General features: G+C 52.1%; 1 protein-coding gene across 1 annotated transcript; it reads left to right on the top strand.

Annotated features, from left to right (window-relative positions):
• Nucleotides 1-16,128: 16,128 nt before the first annotated feature.
• Nucleotides 16,129-18,697, top strand: LOC136552188 (seipin-2-like). The gene is made up of 2 exons (XM_066543727.1): nt 16,129-17,189; nt 18,192-18,697. The coding sequence occupies exons 1-2, from the start codon at nt 16,245-16,247 to the stop codon at nt 18,636-18,638; spliced, it is 1,392 nt and encodes a 463-aa protein (XP_066399824.1). The 5' UTR covers nt 16,129-16,244; the 3' UTR covers nt 18,639-18,697.
• Nucleotides 18,698-22,071: the final 3,374 nt, after the last annotated feature.

Below are 22,071 nucleotides of genomic sequence, written 5' to 3'. Positions count from 1 at the left end.
GACGGAGACTAGCCCTGAGCCCTCAGGCGAGGCAGAGCCACCTCAAAGGCGTCGAGCGAGACAGAGACTAACCCTAAGCTATCGGGTGAGGCAGAGCCACCTCAAAAAGGCGTCGGGCGAGGCGGAACCAAATCCCTATCATTCGAACAAGGGATGAAACGGTGCTCTTGTGCGTCCAAAAGTTTTTAACGTTCGGTGGTGTTTGGTTCCACCTTCCAGGGTACCCCGGTATTAGGTCCCCGACGGTAGCCCCCGAGCCTCTAGGTGATTCGAGCAGAACCGCCTAGAGGGTGTTTTTTTGATTTCGTCGGAGTTACTTTGCCAAAGGGTGTGCGCGAGCGCACCCGATGGGTGTAGCCCCCGAGCCCTCGGGTGATTCGAGTAGAGTCGCTCGGGGGGTTGTATCGGTCCCTTCGTAGGTAAGGCTGAAGGACTTAGTTTTTCATCAACTAGATGTTTTTCCGAGAGGGTCATGGCATCCCGTTCGTGGGGAACTCATTCAGGGCTGACCTAACTAGTGCTTGTGCCCTTGATTTCAGATCGTTTGCAGACCCTTCCTTAGTTGGGCTGGCCGCTGAGCTTCTGAGCCCTAGGTGGGCCAAAGAGAAAAAGGGCCTTCGTGGCTTGCGTTTCCTAGGTGGGTAGAGAGTCCGAATTCACCTGGGGAAGGTGAATCGTCCACCAAGATTTTTGGGGTGAGAGGATAGGGACTGCGGGCGTGTGTCCCGCGACGTGACACGGTGGCGTGCGTGGCAGGCCCGGAGATCGAGGCGGACGGTTGCCCTTCTCGTGTCCGTCGCCCCCTATAAAACCATGGGGTTCGCCCCCAAGGTTCCGTATTTTGCTCCCCTGCCTTTGTGTTCTGAAATATCCACCGCCAATCGCCCTAGCCTCCTACGCCCGTATCGTCACCATTGACCAGCTTGTGCTCGTGTTGCAGCCATCGTCAAGCTCGTGCCTGCCCTCCTCCCTCATTGCTTTAATGGAGTTGTGGGGCACATCTAGCATCACCTCACGGTGTTTGGAGGGCCTCGTCCACCGTGGCCTTCTCCGCCCACTGTCCATCGTCTAGGAGTGGCTGCTACCTGGCGACGAGGGTGAGCCGGTGCCGCCCGAAGGGTATGTTGTCTCTTTCGCCATCTTTCATGAGTGGGGATTCACGGTGCCCGTGCATAGATTCCTTCGAGGGCTGCTAGATTATTACGAGGTGGAGCTATAGCATCTAACTCCCAATGGGATTCAACACATGGCAGCATTTGTTGCCCTGTTGCGAGGGTTTCCTAGGGATCGATCCCCATTTTGATCTATGGCGATATTTCTTTAACATTAGTTTGTCGAAGAGGAAGATTGGGGGGAAAGATGTGAACACGCCGATGGGATGTGCCAGCATTCATCTGCGCCATACCCGATCGAGGGGTTTACCCATACATGCGTCTGGCGACATCCAACAAGGGATGGCACTCGTAGTGGTTTTATGTTAGGGATGATGTGAGTGCCACCCTTCCAAGGTACACTGGACGCCTTATTGTAGATGCTTCGGAGTCGTGGAGCTGGGCAATCCAGTCCAAAGACAAGAAACACCTCTTCGACCTTCTCTCTGCCGTCCAAGCCCTGAAGGATCGGGGTGTAAAGGGACAGGGATTATTGATGCCTATCATGCAAGGAGGGTGGCACCACTGATGTTGCACATGCTTCCCCTGCATCGGATGATGCCCGGGATGTCGTTCGAAGGGACGGTGCTCGTTGACGAGGCACTCCCTTACTCAGAGTGGCGCAGCACATTAAGGAGGCGAAAGAGCTAACGAAGGATTCCATCGGCAGGGTCCTCGACATCGTGTATCTAGTGCCCGGACATCCCCCAATGCGGCCGGAGCCTGGGTTCTTTGAATTCATAAGCCTTCTTCTCTCGTGCTCTTTTCTTTTTTTCTGAATCTCTATTTTTTGATACTCGCCTTCGTGGTGTTGGAACAGCTGAGGGGGCTAGTCTTCAAGACAGTCCAGTTTCGCTGCCCAAGGACAAGGCCGTGGCGGCGGCGAATCGACTCATGGCCGAGCAGGACAAGAAAGCAAGAGAGCAGATGAAGAAGGCGAAGCGACTGAAGCAGGAGGCATGGGATCGGGGAGAGGATGTGAGCAGTGAGGATGAAGACGACAATGACGATGATGATGAGGTAGCCGGCGGCGTGGATTGGGATGTCCTGCAGGACGAGGACACGCTGACAAGTGGCCAACCATCCGTGCAGGGACCCTTCCTTTCCACGCGGAGGGAAGTGAATCAATGAGGTCGGTGGAGGCCGGCGAGTCCGCCGCTTGCATGGCATGCTGGACAAGGACCGGTGGGTGGGAGGAAAGCGGGCCTGCCACTGTCGACCCTGAAGCGATGGGGGAGGGGAGTTGCTCTGGTGCCACGCCCCATGAGACGATGGAGGGGAGCGGGTCTGGTGCCGCGCCCCATGAGACAATGGAGGGGAGCGGACCTTGTGCCACGCCCCATGAGACGATGGAGGGAAGCGGGTTTGGTGCCATGCCCCATGAGGTAAGCCTCCCTGCCCCAGAGTAGGGGTAGGCTCGAAACGGTCCCACCCAGATGAGTCAAGGCAGGGATCTAGGGATCCGTCCCCAAAACGCTTCCGCCGGCCGAGGACGTCAACATGAGCTACTGATTCCCTGTTTTCATCCTTTTTCCATTTCTATTTTGATCTAATGATTAATACCTTTGTGCAGGTTCTTGCGAACGGGTCACCCCCTAGGGCTAGCGCCCAAGAAGAGCCTCGCCATTCAAGCGAGATAGATGGCGTCGCCTAGAGTCACCCCCGTTTCGAGCAGGAGTGGTGCCGATGTCGGGGCCGCATTGGCTAACCCGACGGCATCTGTGGTGGCTCCCACGCCGCGGAGGTTACTGAGCGGGCGGCCTCCTCCATGGCGGACGTGGAACAGCCGATCGAGGGCCGCATACCACCGGTGGAGGTGGTCGTGACCGCGCCAAGCCTAGGATCAGCTGGGCACGATCGTGGTGGCGCTCGAGGGTGTAGTGCAATCCGCGCCACCAGGGGCCTAGGTGGATTTGCCCGTGGCGCTCGAAGCGACCCAGACGAAGGAGGGTCCAGCTGGAGGGTCCTCGAGTGCGGCAGTGGTGCCGCACAGGGTCAGGAGGGAGCCGCCCCTGGCCCCTTTGTCGGGAGGAAGCCACTCCCCGTGCGGGGGAGCCACCACTTCTGTGGATGGCTGCCCAGGACCTGACGTCAGCTCTGTTCTTGCTCAAATGATCATTCTGAGAGCATGGAGCGGGGAGGGTCTTGACATTGGAATTTCGACCATGCTGGAGGCACCTAGACCAGGCCAGAGGAGCCCTGCGTGAAATTGTCGTTCCTACTACCCAGGTATTCGCTTGATTTTCTTTCTTTCTCCGCATGTTTTTTGTGTTTTTGCATTTTTGATTCCAATCTTCTTCCTCTTCAGGTTCTTGTTGCTCGTAGCCAGAATAAATCCCAATTCCTCCATGAGTAGAAGGCGGAGTGGGATCACCTCTCCGAGGAGGCCCCGGCTGCGAGCAGACATGGTCGCACAGCTTGCTACTGCCTAGAAGCGGGAGGCCTAGGCGCGTCAAGACACGGAGGAGGCCCACGGGATGTTCGAGGATTTGTTAGCGAGGTCCAAGCTAGATGGGGAGGAGATCGCCAGGCTCCAAAAGGAGCGAGACGAGCTGCTGCAGAAGAATGCTGCGGCTAATGAGAAGGCCGGTGAAGCCCTGAAGGAGCTAGAGATGGAGCGGGACCTCCGACGGAAGGCCAAGAGTAGGGCCACGGCCCTTCAGTAGAAGGTGGATGAGGACATCGAGGTGGTCCGCTCTCTCCGGGCGGAGCTCAGTGACGCGGGTGAGCCGAAGGTTGAGCGCCGAAAACGTCTCCGTCAAGCTAGAAAAAGAGGCTGCCTATGCACGAAGGGCCCTTCAGGTTGAGAGCGATGAACACGATCTTCTGCAAGCTACGGTCAGGGTTGGTCCTTAATGCCCTAAATGTGACGGAGCCGATGGAGACTAGCCCGCTCGCGGCTTGTGCCACAGGTATCACGGCTCAGGTGGGCCAGCTTGAGGAGAGTGCCTTTCACGCCGGGATCACCTAGGCCTTCACCGTCGCCCATGCTCATTACGAGAAGGAAATCAACCTGAAGGTGATGAGCGAAGGTTTTCCCATCCACCTAAGAGGACGACGAGCTAGAGGCAATGGAGAAGATGGTTGCTCCCCTTGCGAAAAACCTAGCAGACAATCTAAAAGAGATGGTTCTCCCTCCGTGGGAGTAATTAGTCGAACAATTTTGAGAACAACTTATATGTAATATGTGGACAAGTGTCGGTATTTTTTGAGTCTAGACGCGGTTTCGTGATTTCGAGTCTAGACGCGGGTTTTGTGATTTTGCGTCGTAATTTCATTTTGTTTGATTTTTTGCGATCTTACCAATCTGTTCCCCTGAATTATGCCGCTTGTCTTGATGTGAGGAGATTGTTTCAAAAGAAAGAAAGGAGGTAGCTGTACCTTAACCAGCCCCCGAGTAAGGTCCGACCCCCTACATTTGTTGGGGTTGGGGGTTACTGGAGATCGGAACTGTGGTTTTGGTGACAGGGTCGACGAAGTCCATGGATGACATCGCAATATTCCCCGCCCTATCTTCCAACAGAAATCCCCACTGGGGATTCTATGGGCTTGGCAAGGTGGGGCCTTCGAACCTGTGTCCCTATATTGATTGTCTTGAGCCCCAGGCCTTGTTAGGGTCTGATAGGGGTTGGCCATTATTTGCGTGTTACCCCATCCTCGGTTTTCACAATCGAAGGGGCTGAGTGAACGACACTTGCCTCGACGGCTCGAGTATCACGCTCAACGAGCTCACTAACGGGTACGTCGTGTGGAATCCGGGGTCCATCATTGGCTGATGGGGTCGGCAGAGCCCTCTGGTGGCACTCCACAACTTCTTAACCTACCTCCCGACAGATGCCCGAGCCGTTCGATAGGCTCAGGCAGCCCGATGGCCTCTCCTCGATGGAGATTCTATAGGTTTGGCTCGGGGTTAGAATCGAACAAGAAAAGGTCGAGACATCCCTGTCCGCTTCTGAGCGGGGTCGGGCAGGGCCGCTGGGGCTTATCTTGGTTATCTCTCCCTGACTCTGTTTGGCATGAGGCGGCCTCGAGCCCTTCATGGGCCGACCTTCGAACCTCGGCCTATGGTCGCCTATATCGAATGAGGCAACGGCCATTTCGTGATGCGACACGCAGCGTTGGGATGTTTTACCTATGTATAATATAATCAAAATGAAGGCAGAGTCGGTAATGTTACCTTGGCGGTATGAGTGACGAAAAGCTCCTACCAAATGTGTCCGTGTGGGGTTCGGACCCTGATGTTCGCGATGAGGTTGGAGTAACCTGCATAAGAATTGCTATTCTTTGTTTTTCGTATCTCGATGGTGATTCGAGCCGTTTAATTAACTTGGGCAACCTGACAGCTTCTCCTTTGGGAGAGACTCTATAGGCGGACCCCTCCAAACCCTTTTTGAGAAGGCAGACGTTGAAGCTGGAGACGCGAGGGGCGTTGAGCATGATTTTTCTGGCAAACAGAAACACCGTAGCTACCGAGGCGTAGGGTCTGCTAGTTCGTCTAGTTTTTACTCAAAGTTTTATGCCCATATTTCGCATCCTTAGTTTCAAGTGTACGGAGGGGGTCGGGTGAGGAGGAAGTCTAGATTGGTAGACATCCTCGGCAGCCCCCGATTGATGTTCGTATTCCTGCCGTTTGACGGGGTCAGAAGCCCAAGAATGAATTTTTAACGCGTAAAGTAAGAAGGCAGAGATGCTTATCTTTCTTTGGGCGTTCATTCGTCGTTTCTTCTAGGCCAGATGGCCAGCCCAGGAGATCCAAAAGGTCCTATTGTCGGATCATCCCGTGGTCCTGCATGAGGAGGCGAAGGGTTGTCTGCCTATGTGGGCACCTTAATTGCCGCGTCCAGAGCGGGTCAGTGGCGGACCATACCCAGGCAGTGTTCAGTTTGACCAAGGGGGGATGCTTCATCGACCGAGGCGCATCCCGTTAGTTCTGGCACGTCCCCTTAGGTATCAATCAGTATTGATTCCGTATTTAAAGAGGGGAATAGAGAGGGTTTTTTGTCCAACCTTTTGCCTTTCCTTAGCTACAGCGCCTCCTCTTAAAATAGGGAGGGGGAGGGGAGTTCTCATCCCACCTCCTCTTCTGCCTCCGAGCCACTATCTCTCCTTCTTGCTTTCTACCGAATGCGTCCATGCATCGCGGTGGTTCCTGAGTGAGGAAGAGTAATGCCCGAGAGAGAGAAAACTTATAGATTTGCTCATGAATCTGGAGCGTGATGTCGAGCCAGAGGTTATCCAACATAGATGAGATGGTGCGTGCCGCCCTTGCTGAGGAGTCGCTGCTGCCAAAGGAGAAGAGGCGCCGGTGGGCATCGTACGTCGTCGACTGCGCCGTCGTCCGCTGTGCTCCTCCTTTGGCGGGAGACATTTCCTGCCCATACGCTGTTGTCAGGGTTATGGCTGGGGATGATGGCATAGTCCCTGGACACCCTGACGGAGGCGTCGCTGTCGAGGTTGCGGCTAACGACGATGGCGTAGTCCTCGGACTCCTCAGCGGAGGCGTCGCTGTCGGGGTTGCGGCTGACGATGATGGCGTAGTCCCCAGACGCCCCGGGTAGAGGCGTTGTAGATGGCGGAACCTTCGAGGATCCTACAAAGTGGTGGGATATCGGGATGTTGCCAATGGAGAGCGTGACATGGCAACCGCAGTAGACGAGCTGGCCCGTGTACATGCCCCGGGCGTCGCCGATGGAGAGCGTGGCGCGGCGACCGCAGTAGACGAGCTGGCCTGTGTACATGCCCCGAGTGTCGCCGATGGAGAGCATGGCATGGCGACCGCAGTAGTACTTGTAGTAGAGCTAAGCAGAGATTGTAATTGAATAACTTTATGGGGAAGCCCCCGAGTAAACAGTCCTCTAAATTTATAAGTATATTGTTCCTTTTTGTAATGAAATCGCTTTGTAAGTGACGAATTTGTGCAAAAAATGAACAAAATTACATCCTTTGCTTATGGCAAGCAATTTTTTATCTTTCTCCTTTCTGTAGAAATGATTTTAGTGCTTTTCGACCCTTCTCATGGTCTAAGTCATAAGAAACTAGGAACGTGGGCGAACTAATTCTAATTGAGCTGGTGAGCAAGGAGGTTGCAGCCGCTGGGGCGTGGGTGTCCCGCAGTCCTACCAGTCGTACTCAGAATTGGTTCCCAAAATCTTAGCCCTTAGGACTCATTTATGAGAGGAATGGAAAACTTAGAGAATGTTTATAACCATAACACAGGAGGTTTTTGCAAGCGTAATACTTGTATTACATATGTCATATGTTATGATGACATGCCAGCCCCCGAGTGAGGTCTGACCCCTCACGATTTGCAGGGGTCGGAAGTCACTAAGGATCGGGGTTTTGTTATGACAAAATCTAATAAGGAAGAGTGTAAGCTTATTTTAAGGATAGAAACGACGTAGCTGCTCGATGTTCCAGGCATTGGTGAAGACCTCGCCGTTGATGGTTTTCAACCAGTAGGCACATGGGCGAAGTACTTCCGCGATGACATAGGGCCCTTCCTAGGGCGGGGAGAGTTTGTGGCGGTCCTTGTTGCTCTGCACAAGATGGAGGATGAGGTCTCCGATGTTGAAGGCTCGACCCCACACCCGTCGGTTGTGGTACCATCGCAACGCCTGCTGGTACTTAGCCAAACGGAGGAGGGCGATGTCGTGGGCTTCTTCTAGCTGGTCCATGGTGTCTTGGTGGGATGTCTCGGCTCCTTGTTCGTCGTATGCTCTGATTCTTGGCGCTCCATAGTCAAGGTCCGTTGGAAGAACAGCCTTGGAACCATAGACCATGAAGAAGGGTGTGTAGCCGGTGGCCCGGCTAGGAGTTGTCCTTAGGCTCCAGAGCATAGCCGGGAGCTTAGCGAGCTAGCGCGCGCCAAACTTGTTCAACCGGTTGAAAATTCTGGGTTTGAGGCCTTGAAGGAGCATGTCGTTTGCGCGCTTGACCTGCCCGTTCGTCCGAGGGTGTGCGACGGCTGCCCAATCGATTTGGATGTGTTGTTCATCATAGAATCGAATGAATTTCCTGCCGATGAATTGTGTGCCATTGTCTATGATGATGGAGTTCGGTACTCCAAAGCGATGGGTGATGTCGAGGAAGAACAGCACCGCTTGCTCAGATTTGATCGTGGATATTGGTCGAGCTTTAATCCATTTTGTAAACTTGTCTATGGTGACAAGCAGGTGGGTAAAGCCCCCGAGCGCCTTTTTGAGTGGCCCAACCAGGTCGAGCCCCCAGACCACGAAGGGCCACGTGATGGGGATCATCTGGAGAGCCTGGGCTGGGAGGTGTGTTTGCCAAGCATAGTACTAGCACCCTTCGTAGGTGCGTACGATTTGCTCGGCATCGGCTACTGCAGTGGGCCAGTAGAAACCTTGTCGGAATGCATTCCCAACCAAAGTTCTTGGTGCGGCATGATGACCACAAACTCCACCATGGATGTCGCTCAGCAGGAGTTTTCCCTATTCACCAGGGATACAGAGTTGCAGAATTCCGCTGTGACTCCGTTTGTAGAGTTCGCCTTCTACAAGAACAAAGGACTTGGCGCGTCATGCGAGCCATCAGGCTTCCATCTTGTCTATCGGTAGTATGTCATGGAGGAGGTAGTCGAGGTAAGGCGTTCTCCAGTCATCGGGAGGGTCAGACTCTGCTGCTAGGTCCTCTTCAAGCTCCATGACCTCGGGGTCGGGCGGAGCAGTTGGAGGGTCGGCCCCTAGGGTCAGACTAGATGGGCCATCATTGGCTTGTTCCGACCCCATGTAGCGTACCGAGGGTTTGTGTTGGTCGCTGGCAAAGACGCCTGCCGGGACTGGCTCTCGGTCGGATGCTGCTTTCGCAAGTGTGTCGGCTGCTTCATTGAGGTGCCTTGGGATATGATTGAGTTCGAGGCCGTCGAATTTGTCCTCCAGCCGCCGCACCTCTTGACAGTATGCCTCCATCTTGGTGTCGGGGCAGCATGACTCTTTCATGACCTGGTTGACGACCAGCTGAGAGTCGCCCCTGACATCGAGGCGTCAGATGCCCAGCTCGATGGCAATTCGTAGGCCGTTGATGAGCGCTTCGTATTTTGTAGTATTGTTTGATGAGGGGAAATGGAGCCGAACCATGTACCTCATGGGGACCCCAAGGGGAGATACAAAAACTAGTCCTACTCCGGCGCCCTTCTTCATCAGCGACCCATCGAAGTACATTGTCCAGTACTCTCGATCGATGGCTACTGGTGGTATCTGGACCTCGGTCCACTCCGTGATGAAGTCAGCTAGTATCTGAGATTTGATCGCTGTTCGGGGGGCATAAGAAATGCCCTGATCCATCAGCTCGAGTGCCCACTTTGCGGTTCTTCCCGTAGCGTCATGGCTACGGACGACCTCGCCGAGGGGGAATGACGTCACTACTGTCACGGGGTGTGACTCAAAGTAGTGGCATAGCTTTCTTTTGGTGATGAGGACGGTATAGAGGAGTTTCTAGATTTGGGAGTAGCGGGTTTTGGAGTCGGATAACACCTCGCTGATGAAATATACAGGGCGTTGCACCTTGAAGGCGTGCCCCTCCTCCTCTCGTTCTACCACTAAGGCAGAGCTGACCACTTGGGTGGTGGCCGATATATATAGTAGGAGGGATTCTCCGTTGCATGGAGGAACTAGGACCAGAGGTTTAGTAAAAAATCGTTTAACCATGTCAAGCGCTTCCTGAGCCTCGGCTGTCCACTCAAAGCGGTCAGATTTCTTTAGGAGTCGATAAAAGGGGAGTCCTCGTTCGCCGAGGCGTGAAATGAATCGGCTGAGAGCGGCAAGGCACCCTGTGATCCATTGAACCCCCTTTATGTTTTGAATTGGGCCCATCCTTGTGATGGCTGATATTTTCTTCGGGTTGGCTTCGATGCCACGCTCGAAGACGATAAAACCGAGCAGCATGCCCCTCAGGACCCCGAAAACACATTTTTTTGGATTGAGTTTGATGCTGTTTGCCCAGAGTTTCACAAAGGTTTGCTCAAGGTCAGCGACAAGGTGGTCAGCTCATTTGGATTTGACTACGATGTCATCGACATAGGCCTCAATGGTTCACCCGATGAGGTCTCTGAAGCAACTAAGCATACAGCGCTGGTACGTTGCCCTAGCATTCTTTAGACCAAAAGGCATCGAAATTTAGCAAAATGATCCGAAGGGGGTGATAAAAGATGTCGCGAGCTGGTCGGACTCTTTCATCGTGATTTGGTGGTAACTAGAGTATGTGTCAAGGAAGCAGAGGGTTTCGCACCCTGAGGTGGAATCAACTATTTGGTCTTTTCGTGGCAAAGGAAACGGATCCTTTGGACACGCTTTGTTGAGGCCGGTATAATCGATACACATTCTCCATTTCCCGCTCTTTTTCCACACAAGGATGGGATTCGGTAACCACTCTGGGTGGTATACTTCCTTAATGAATCCTGCGGTCAACAGTTTGGCTATCTCCTCGCTAATGGCCCTGTGTTTCTCCTCGTCGAAGCGGCGTAGGCGTTGCTTTACCAGCTTGGAGTCCGAGAGGATCTAGAGAGTATGCTCGATGACCTCCCTCGGGATGCCTGGCATATCCGAGGGTTTCCACGCAAAGATGTCTTTGTTATCGCGGAGGAAGTTGACGAGCGCGCTTTCCTATTCGGAGGAGAGCGCGGTCCCGATACGGACTTTTTTGCCCTCAGAGCTGCTGGGGTCCAAGAGGACCTCCCTAGAGCCTTCTACCGATTTGAACGACCCGGTTGATTTCTTCGCGTTGGGTGCCTCTTCAACGACCTCTTCCCTGAGGGTGGCGAGCTCTTCGGAGGCGATGACTGCGGATGCGTGTCCGCAGCATTCGACTTCGCACTCGTAAGCGCGCTGGAAGGAGGTGCCGATGGTGATGACCCCGTGGGGACCCAGCATCTTCAGCTTAAGGTACATATAATTGGGGATGGCCATAAACTTCGCGTAGCATGGTCGTCCCAGGATGGCGTGGAAAGTCCTCGGGAACCCTACTACATCGAAGGTGAGGGTCTTGGTCCGGTAATTGGACCGATCCCCGAAAGTGACGGGCAGATCAATCTGCCCCAGTGGCATGGCCTGCCTACTAGGCACGACGCCATGGAAAGGCGCTCGGATGGGGCGGAGGTTTGTTCGATCGACGCCCATCTCGTCGAGCGTCTTGGCATACATGATGTTGAGGCCGCTGCCTCCGTCCATCAGTACTTTCGTGAGCCGCTTAGGTCTGACGATTGGATCGACGACAAGCGGGTACCTTCCCGGATGTGGGACGGCATCTGGATGGTCGGTCCGGTCGAAGGTTATGGCAGATTCCGACCACCGGAGGAAGGCTGGCGTGGGCGGTTCGGCTGTATAGACCTCACGGCGCGCGAGCTTTTGGCGATGCTTGGAGTCGTAGACCGTTGATCCTCCGAAGATCATGAGGGCACCGGTCGGCATTGGGAAGGCGTCGTCCTTTTCCTCTACGTCATCTGTGGCGGGAACTGGTTCCTTCCCCTGCTCCCCTTTGTTGAGGCCCTCGGCCAAGTATTTGCGCATGAGGCCGCAATCCTTGTATAGATGCTTGGCCGGGAAGGCGTGGTTTGGGCATGGCCCCTCGAGCATTTTCTCAAAGTGGTTCAGAGTGCCCTCCGTGGGCTTCCGACCACCTTTGCGGCCGGCAGCGGCCACGAGCCAGTTGTCGCGTCGTTGCGTCTTATTTTTTCTTTTGATGGGACGGTTGGAGGCGCCTTCACCGGCGTCCTTGTCCCGCCTCATCTTTCCGTCGGAGCGATCAAAGATAGCTTCAACCGCCTCCTCTTCGGAGGCGTGACTGGTGGTGATGTCTAGGAGTTCCTTGGTAGTCTGTGGGCCCCTGCATCCTAACTTGTGGACTAGGGATTCGCAGGTTGTTCCGGACAGAAAGGCTCCTATCACGTCGATGTTGGCGACGTTAGGGAGCTCGTTGCACTATCGAGAGAAACGCCGAATGTACCCGCGAAGGGTTTCATCGGCCTTCTGGCGGTAGTTCTTGAGGTCCCATGGGTTTCCAGGGCATTTGTACGTGCCCTAGAAGTTGCCCACGAAGATCTCCGTTAGATCCACCCAACTCTGAATAGCATTGGACGGTAGGTGCTCTAGCCATGCTCGCGCTGAATCGACCAAGAACAGCGGGAGATTGCGAATAATGAAATTGTCATCACTCGCACCACCGGCCTGACATGCAAGCCGATAGTCTTCAAGCCAAAGCCTGGGATTTGTTTCGCTAGAATATTTAGGGATGTTGGTAGGTGGTCGATACCTTAGGGGGAACACAGCGTTGAGGATGTGTCGGCCGAAGGCCTGAGGGCCTGGTAGGCCGAGGCTTGGGCTTTAGTCCTCGTTGCTGTCATAGCATCCGCCACGTCGGGGATGATAGCCGTGGCGTGCTGCTTCTCCATCATCACCGTGGGCATGTCTCCGGGCGTCGATGATGCTGCGTACGTCATGGCCATGGCCGAGGCGTTGATGTACTGGGACGATGGAGGGCTGCCTGTCGGCTGGCGGTGTTTGGTGAATGGACGCGTCCTTGGTGGGACGCACTGAGGGCGTGCGCTGGCTGGTGTTGGGTTCACATCGTCGAGACAATGAACTTTTCGCCTGCTGCGCCGCTGCACGCTCGAGCAACGTGCGAATTTCTCGGTGAACGTGGCGATCCTCGGACGTCGCGGCCTCCGGAAGGCCATGCAGCAAGGCGGTTGCTGCGGCGATGTTCTGGCTGGCTCAGGCAAAGTGAGGAAGGGTCCCATCGTCGGTGAGGATCCTTTGATGTACGGTGCGGGCCGTGGTGCATGCGCGCCCCCCGTCTTTGCGACGCTCAATCTTGCGATTGATGTCCGCGTACTCCTGGATGAGCCCTTGCCCGGCCTCATCAATCTCTTACTGACGGGCCCTCAGCTGCTCCATCCTTAGGCGAGATGGGGCTGCCGTCTCTTCCCTGGATCCGCCGTCAGGGTTGTTTGTAGGGGTAACCCCTTCCTTGGAGACACTTTTGACTTGACCCTTAGGGGTCTGCGTCATGAAGCATTCCTGGGAAGGGTGGTGGCTCCCCCCTACTGGAATCTAAGCTGGAGAATGATCCTGGCTCCTCGTAGAGGAGCTCGTAGAGGGTCTCCGTATCATGCTCAATTGCCCCTACAAACTCGATGTTCGTGGATGACTGAACCATACGTAGAGCCAGAAGGTGGCCAGCGGTCGCCGCAGTGTTGCGGAGACCGAACGGAAATGCTGTCAGGGCGCTCCGTACGGGCCCTTTTGGACCCAGGGTGGCATTGTGAGAGGCCTCCCTTGATGACTGGGGTCCAAGGGAGTTGCCCGGTGGGCCCTCAAGCCTAAGATGGCTGAGGTTGATGGAAGGGAGAGACGGGGCGGCTGCGTGAGTGAGCGCCAGCTCTCCTCCTAGTGAGATGATGAAATCTAGGTCACCGAAACACACGTGTGCGCCCGGGGCCCAGCTGATTGCGTGGGTGGCCATCCGAGGCCTTTTTTGGAACGCGCAAAGGCTCCTACCTGGCGCGCCAACCGTCGGTGTTTCGTACGAGCACCGACAAGTAAATTTATAGTAATGCGCGTTAGGCTCGGATGGTGCGCTAAAGGACACAAGATTTATACTGGTTCATGCCGAATGTCCCTACGTCCAGTTTGTTGCTGCTCGTGTTATTAGCATCGTGAACGGTCTGTAGTAAGGGGTACAAACGATCAAGAGAGGGACTGGTCTCAAGTCTCTGATGGAAGGGTTGAAAGGAGGTCAAGAGCTTCGTAGCAACTTGACTGTGTGTATGTGTGTCTCCCTGTTCGGTTCAAAGTCCGTCCTCACTTGATGGAGGAAGCGCATCCCCTTTTATAGAGGAAGGGGCTAGCTTTTATAAGGGCGAGGGTTTAGGATGTATACTCTACTTAGTCTTGTGGCTCACGTCTACCTGGCTTTGTTCTTCATTCTGATGAGTACGAAGGAAGATAAGCGCCTATAATACTATTGATATCTCTGTAGAATGTCAGGTTGATTACAGAATGCTGCCCTACGCAGGGTGTGGGCTGTAGTACAGTGGTTTTGACTTATTGGCCTCTCCCAGCCTTGCTTCGCATGCCTTCTGGTTCCTGTGAGTCTTCGTCGGAGGGACGAGGGGTCGGGGTCCGGAGCGACACCATGGTCAAGGCCTTCTGACTTGGTGGACCTAAGGGGTCAGGAAGCGGGTGCCGCTCCCTCGGGTCCATAACGTGGTGATGGAATGTCCGTCGTGCATGGAGATAGTAAATCCTTTTCTGGAGCGTAGCGGTTGTCGTATATCTTCGTCGGGTTCCGTGTCCCAGGGCTGAAGGCGGCGCCTATAACTCTACAGGGCGAGGAGCACGCACCTGTACAACCTTTCGGGCTCTGCGGTGCCCGGAAGGGTCTAAAGCACCTGTCCCGTCATCCCCTGGCAGTACTTTTCCTGCCAGGGCACAGGGTATGGTCCTTGGAGCCACGGTTGACCCAAACGTCTTGTCCTGCCCTGTACCTATCATCTTGAGGGAACGGGGAGAAGTTGTCAGGTAAGATGAATCCGATCTTCAGATATGGAGCAGGGTGAGGCTCGTTCCTTGCCGTCGGGCGAAACAGAGACTAATCCCTATCTCTAGGGCGAGACCGTCCCTGCCCCTCCGGGGTCAGGCGAGGCGGAATTTATCCCTCAGCCCTCAAGCGAGACCGAGCCCGCCCTAAAGGCGTTGGGCGAGACGAAGACTAGCCTTGAGCCCTCGGGCGAGGCAGAGCCACCTCAAAGGCGTCGGGTGAGACGGAGACTAACCTTGAGCCCTCGGGCGAGGCAGAGCCACCTCAAAAAGGCGTCGGGCGAGGCGGAACCAAATCCCTGTCATTCGAACAAGGGACGAAACGACGCTCTTGTGCGTCCAGAAGTTTTTAACGTTCGGTGGTGTTTGGTTCCACCTTCTGGGGTACCCCGGTATTAGGTCCCCGACACCCTTGGTATTGTTTTGGTGATTGAATTGGTATTCATCTTGTGATTGGTTAACTCCTCTACGCGGCGGTATAATCACCCTACTTACTCATTTATAATCCCGCAAACTAGTTGTAGCAAGCTCTTTAGTGTAGCTAGAATTGAGAGCTTGCATTGTAATTTAAGTTTATCTAGTGGAGCTCTTTAGTGTAGCAAGTGTGAGAGCTCTTAGTGAGTAGTGACTTATTAAATTATGTGCCTAGTGATTATAGTAACTAGAATTGTTGGATAGGTGGCTTGCAACCCTTATAGAGCTAGAACAAGTTTGTATTTCACTATTTGTCATACTAATCAAATTGCTCTAGTGATCTTGTAGATTTTTAAATAGGCTATTCACCCACCTTTAGCTATATTAGGACCTTTCACCGTTGCCCCACGGCCCCGCCTAGGCCTGGCGCTGGTTACCGAGCTGGGCTACGCGCGTGGCCAAGCCGCGGCGTGGCCGCTCATCCGCCCACCCCCTTCTCCCACCGCACGCCGTGTCCTTCCCCCCACCGCGCCGCACCCCATCACCGGCTGCGCTGCGCTGCGCCCCATCCCCGCGAACGGACGACACTAGACGACTACGGCTAAGTGAGTAGCGGCGCTAGAGTAGCAACATCGGGGCCGCATTGATGGGCGTGAGCCTAGGCCATGAGCATGCGCGGGAGAATCACATGAGGAGCGACGGGCCACGCTGACAGGCGCGAGCGCGCGTAGCGATGTCCCCCTAACCCGAGGTTGCTGGCTACCGTAGTTCCCCACCAGGTAGGTCGTGCCTGCCGGTGACGTTATGTTTCAAATGTTTTAAACATTTTAGACTTATGTTTCAAGTGTTTCATCTGAATGTTGTAAATGTATATCTGATATATTGTATATATTACAATACCAATATACATATGTTGTAAGTCTATATTATATTAAGTGTTTCGGATGTTTTAGACCTGTTTACATATGTTTCGTATGTTTGATGTGGACGTTGTCCTCCCTCCGCGAATTCTCTGCGCCCGGATTCTTCTCCCTCCACGAATTCTCCTCCCAAATGCTTCGACACCGCCGCCTCCTCGTCCCGATTCCGTACCACCACGACCATCCATCTCACCGATCGCCCGCCCATGGACGCCGACGACCCTTCCTCTGCCACCGCATCCTCCTCCGGCGACACCTTCTTCGACGCCCTTGACTCGCTCCCCTCCCCTTCGCCTTCGCCTTCGCTTTCGCCTTCGCCTCCCCCTTCCCCTTCCGCTCCCCCTCCCCACACCCCCTCCTCCTCCACACTCCGCCGCCGCCCGCGCCGCGCAAAAAGTCTAAAGCAGCCCGACACCGTCCTCTCCCCTTCCCCCTCGGCCTCCGCAGCCATCTCCACCGTCACCGCCGTCGAGGACGAGCCTCTCAAGCCCGATTCCTCCGAGGCCACCAGCGCCGCCCCCCGCACTGTCCCCGCATCCGAGGTGGAGGAGGAGGAGGAAGAGGAGCACAATAAGGCCACGGGTGCGGATGCGGACGTTGAGGTTGAGGCGCGTGCTCCTACGCCGACGCCGACGCCGGCCCCGAGCATACTCGAGTACCTCGCCGTGCTCGTCATTAAGGTTGTGGTCTTCCAGGTCAGCGCGCTCATCAGCTGCCTCGCGTTCCCGGTCCGGCTGCTGCAATGGTGGTTCCTCTTCGTGACCGACCCGCTCGGTCTGGCGCGGCGCGCGAGGGCGTGGGTGCTCGGTGTGGCTGGGGACGCCGCGGGCACTCTGATCGCACGTCTTGGAGGGGAGGGTGTGGGGAAGGTGGCGCAGAGGATGGTGTGGGGGTCGCTCTGGGCTGCATATGTCTGCGTGGTTCTGTGTGCATTGCTGATTATGGCATTCGTGGGAGGGGGTCTTTTGGTGGGAAGAATTGTTGAAGAACCTGTTCAAGTGACAGAGACCCAGAATTTTGATTACACAAAACCTAGCCCAATGGCGTTTGTGCCGGTGCCGCGGTTGGTTCCCCCGAATCAGCGGATGCAGCTTGAGGTATCGCTGACACTGCCAGAGTCTGATTACAACCGGAGGCTTGGTGTTTTCCAGGTATATGTCCTGCAGGTTCTTGTGAAAGCAACTTTGCATGATAGTAATTCCCTTTGGGAAAAATCATTTGTTACCATGAAAAGAGTGAGTTCTAATTGAAGCTTTAAAGAGTGACTTCTAATTGAAGCTTTATTTATGAATTGGTGTTAATAATGTTGGCAGAACCACAGAAGCATGTTTCCTCATTTTATTCGTAATTGCATAATATGCTTGATTAATGAGAAGATAAATTAAATGTTTGATACAGAAGTACTGATTTGGAAGGGTCTTGGTTCTATTTCAAACTTCCATGACATGCATTTTCAGTTGTAGACACGGCTTTGGGGGTTTGCATTATATACTCATTTATAAATTTCTCCCCTGGTTCTACTATGTTTATTATCTCCAAGAACAAAAATATCATCTGATTGAAGCTTTGTAAATAAAGTGATGCTAACAATGTTGGCAGAACCATGTTTCTGCATTTCATCTCATATCTGTATCTTGACTAATGAAAAGAACATTTTTTTTTATAAGGAGAAGACAACAATTGTGAACTATATTTTGCATTGAGAGGTTTTGCTTATGTTTTTTTTTTTGATGAAAAGATACCTGCATTATAGGTGTTTATCTTCTGTTTTGTTGTTTTATCTCAATGACCTGCATTTTCGATCAGGTACACTGCAGTTTCACTGTACACGCTGAAGGACAATTAAATGATATCCAATCAAAGTATTGTACATGACTTGATGCTAACAATGTTATATTTCTGCATTTCATCTCATGTATAGTGTCTTGTGACGACTGTGACCTCTGTTCTGCTTTGTGAGGTTCTATATAAATGGCCGATTAAAGATAACAGGAGGAGAATGACTTGTGTTTCCTTCTGCTCTTCTTTGGCTTGCATTCTGAACTGGACACTTATGACGGGGGTTTGCATTGTTACACTGGCTTATGAATTTTACCCCTGGTTTAAATAGATGGTTATTTCAATCTAATGTACCTTCTTGTGATCTTACTTAGGTAAAGGCAGAGTTTCTCTCTGCTGATGGCAAAGTGATCTCAACTTCAAGTCAACCATGCATGCACAAGTTCAAGAGCGTGCACATGCACTTCATAGAGACTTTTCTCCAAAGCGTTTCGCTTTTGTCTGGCTACTCATCGGAATCTCAGGTTATTAGACTGAAGATGAGGGGTATCACCCAAGGTTTGGAACCAACAACTGCGGTAAGGATAATTCTAGAGCAAAGAGCAGAGCTTGGTCGTGGTGCAGGCATCCCAGAGATATACGCTGCATCACTAAAGCTTGAGGCTGAACTTCCTCTTTTCAAGAGATTACTCTGGAACTGGAGATGGACCCTTTTCGTTTGGAGCAGCATGGGGTTCTTTGTTTTTGAATTGTTGTTTGCACTTATGTGCTGTAGACCTTGTATATTTCCCAGGAGTGGACATAATGTTGCTGCTCTTTAAGACCTTGGGCTAACTCATGTAATGTAATGTACAATTCCAAAATAAATGAAAATACGCCGTTGATGTGGTACAATGGACACCTACCCCTGATGTTTTTGCACCAGATGATTAGTAGCACTGACAGAGTTGGCAAATAAATCTCGCACTCGCAGTGGTTGCGTTCATTCAACCCAACCAGTGCCAACTGTAGAGATACACCGGAGATAAATGTGGTTATCTTCAGTGTAGGTGTGTAACTAAAGACAAATCACGCAGGCACCGAGCAGCAAATCTTTGCAGCCCCATAAAATGCACCTCCGTTTTCACACGCTTGTGAGGAGAGAGGTCACTGCTGAAAAAAATGGCCGAAGAAAGATGTGGGAGTGTAAACGTGTAGCCGTGGACGATAGAGGGAATGGGAGGTGTGTCGGGGAGGATACCATCACGCCATTCCCTTGGCAAACGTGAGCAACATGACACTGGTGCAGCGTCACCGATTACCAGAGCTGCAACTTGGGTGGGTTGCCGGCCCCAGATAAACCGTCCGTTCGTTCGGCTTATAAGCCGCAATTTTTTTAAGTCAACGAATGATATTTTTCTCTCATAATAAATTAGCCAACAATACTTTCAGCCATAGCTTATCAGCCAAGTGAACAGGGCAAACGAGCCTGGCTTGCAGCCTCCCTGGAAACCGCCTCCTATTTCTACCGCGCTGCTGACCTTTGAAACCTTTCCTAGCATTGCTTAACCTTGAGTCCTTGACTATACAGGATTCCTTTGGTGTGTTTGGCTTCTCTTTCTTGTCTAGCAGCAAACTTTTCCCATCCCCTAGCTAGTGTCCAGTCCCAACCACAATCGACGAGCAAGAGAGCTTGTTCTACCGTGAACTCGTCAGCACTCAGCAGCATAACGATGCCTTCAACGAGTTCAGCATGTTATAGCAACTAGGAGCTCGTTTTCGGCGGCAGCTAAAGTAGCTAGTAGACCATTAGACCATTAGACTGAGAAGACGAACTAAGAGGGTGTTTGTGGTTGTCAAACGAGTTAGGCCCATGTTTAGTTCCCCTATACTCTCAACTTTAGCACTATACAAAAAGAAAATTCCCCATCACATTAAACTTGCGGTACATGTATATAGTACTAAATGTAGATAAAATCAAAAACTATTTGCACAGTTTGGTTGAACTTTGCGAGACGAATCTTTTGAGCCTAATTAGTCAATGTTTGGACAATAATTCATAAATACAAACGAAATTGCTACAGTATTTACCGTCACATCAAACACTGTGCAAATGCAGATTCCGGCCGAAACTAAACGCGGCCTAGATCATTATCATTCTACCTTTTTTTTTAATTTGCGGAATAAAATGAGTTGATCTATCGTCGTCTTATTCCACTAAATAATCATTAACATATGGATCTATAATGTATTACCTCATTTAGAATGAATTAATTTTCCAAATCAAACATTCTATAGATTTGTGCGACAAGCATCCATACAGGATTGGAAGGCCTTTGGGGCAGCAATGAAATGAACGAGAGCGATATGTACTTGGTAAGCTGCTCGCTTATGTTTGTATTGATCTCGGCCATAACTGAGATTTGGCACAAAAGACAGGTCCACCAAAATTCGTGTCTAGGCTACTTGCCGTGGTCAGGAGCAACCTAAGTACTTGGAATTAATCTCGCCTAACAAAGCATATATAACAGGGAATTGCTAAATCTCATGCGCATGAAATTTCGGATGTTTTTAGGTGACGAATGTGAGCTGTCGGATGAGGAAACAACCTTGCATATCAGTATGCCAAGCCATAGCACTGTTCATCTGCTCCCGACCCCACCGCGGCCGCGGAGCTCTGGCGAGACCCTACTGTGCCTGCGGCGGCCTTCCTTTTCCCCTTCCCCTCCCGCCGTTGCTTTCTTCTCCAACTCCGGCGATAACGGCCGCAACGCCCACGCCCCGACCTGGCCTGACCGCCTCCTGTTGGATATATATTATGGGCTTGGTCCATATAATGTTTAATTAATCTAATAAACTCTTGGCCTGTAATAAATGGTGTGCTGGTTTTGGTTTAAATATCATACAAGATTTTGATCACTGGGTGACTCAATTTTTATGGGTGGATATTGTCTACCTATATTGAGAAGTTAAGAAAAGGACACTGCAAAAGTTATTCTTGCTTCTACCTTACCTTTAAGCCTGCATACCTTTGGAGTCTTTTCTTTTAGTTGGGTAAGACTTGTTGAGTACCCTTAAGTACTCAGGGTTTGTTAACCCCTGTTGCAGGATCGAGTTGCTCATTGAGGTCATGTTTGTAGGCTCGACATGATCTGGCCACCTCTTCTACCTTAGATGCTTCATCTAAGTTGTTCTTCTGTAGTCTACTCAACTTTTAGAACTTAAATTAAGTTTTACTTAAATATGTTTTGTAAACTAATGTTATAATTCTTTCGCACTCTGATGTAAGTTATTTTTTTTATCAAATGATGTAATGTTGTGGCAACTCCGAGCCGAGGCCATGCGTGGGTTTTGCCAATCAAGTCGCATAATTACGGGAGTTTCTTCCGTTTTGTTTAAGTGGCGATTTGATGACAGGAGTTTCATCCGTTTCCACTATGGCAATGATGGCAAGAATTATCTCGTCTCCTGGCGCTTGATCTTCCTCTGTGCCCGTTCGCATACCCGACGGATGGCTTAAATTGTCTTCCTGGCCATCTATCATCGTTCTTGGCTAGCAACAACCACTCATCCGCTGCCTCAAAGTTTCTCCGTCCCAGTTCTTGCGCGCACAAGTCCTGGGAGAGTAGGCCTCCGAAGTGCCTGCCATCTTCGGGTTCGCCTGCTCGGGTGAAATGTGACAATCACGTTTTTGGGGAGTGTCACTGGCGGCACGACTACTCGCTAATGAAGATTCTCCGGTGATCGACACTGCTACTCCTCTGCACTGCGCCGAGCGGGACTACTACACCGACAGACACTATGTCTTCGAGTGCATCCGGCTCTGCCGCTAGGTATGTTACCGTTAATCAAACCTTTTCCATAAGGTTTTTGGTTTTTGTCTCGTTCCTTAGTACGTTCTACATACTAGCCTCAATAAGATCACACAAGCACATACATAATGTCACAACCCTTTTGTTTATTGCTATTTTTTTGGATAAATTATTATTGAAATTGCCTAAAGTTCTAACAATCCAAAAATGTGAAAGGCCGTTCTCGGTAGTTGGCTTTGCGAGTATGCTAAAGCCGAATATTTTTGAGGGCACTCATTACAAAAGGTGGCGGCAGAGGTGTATTATATGGTTGACTAATATGCACTGCTATTTTGTTGCTGAACCTAGGGTTGTTGGGCCGCATACTCCTAAGGAGGAGCGTGCGTTCCAACATACTGATACTACGTTCAAGGCTGCAATTCTTAGCGTGCTAGGAGATTTCATAGTGGATGCATATGTGCCG

Source organism: Miscanthus floridulus, chromosome 4, assembly GCF_019320115.1.
Source record: "Miscanthus floridulus cultivar M001 chromosome 4, ASM1932011v1, whole genome shotgun sequence".
Classification (NCBI taxonomy): domain Eukaryota; kingdom Viridiplantae; phylum Streptophyta; class Magnoliopsida; order Poales; family Poaceae; genus Miscanthus; species Miscanthus floridulus.
Note: the sequence above shows the minus strand (reverse complement) of the source record. Positions and strands in the feature narration are given on the sequence as shown.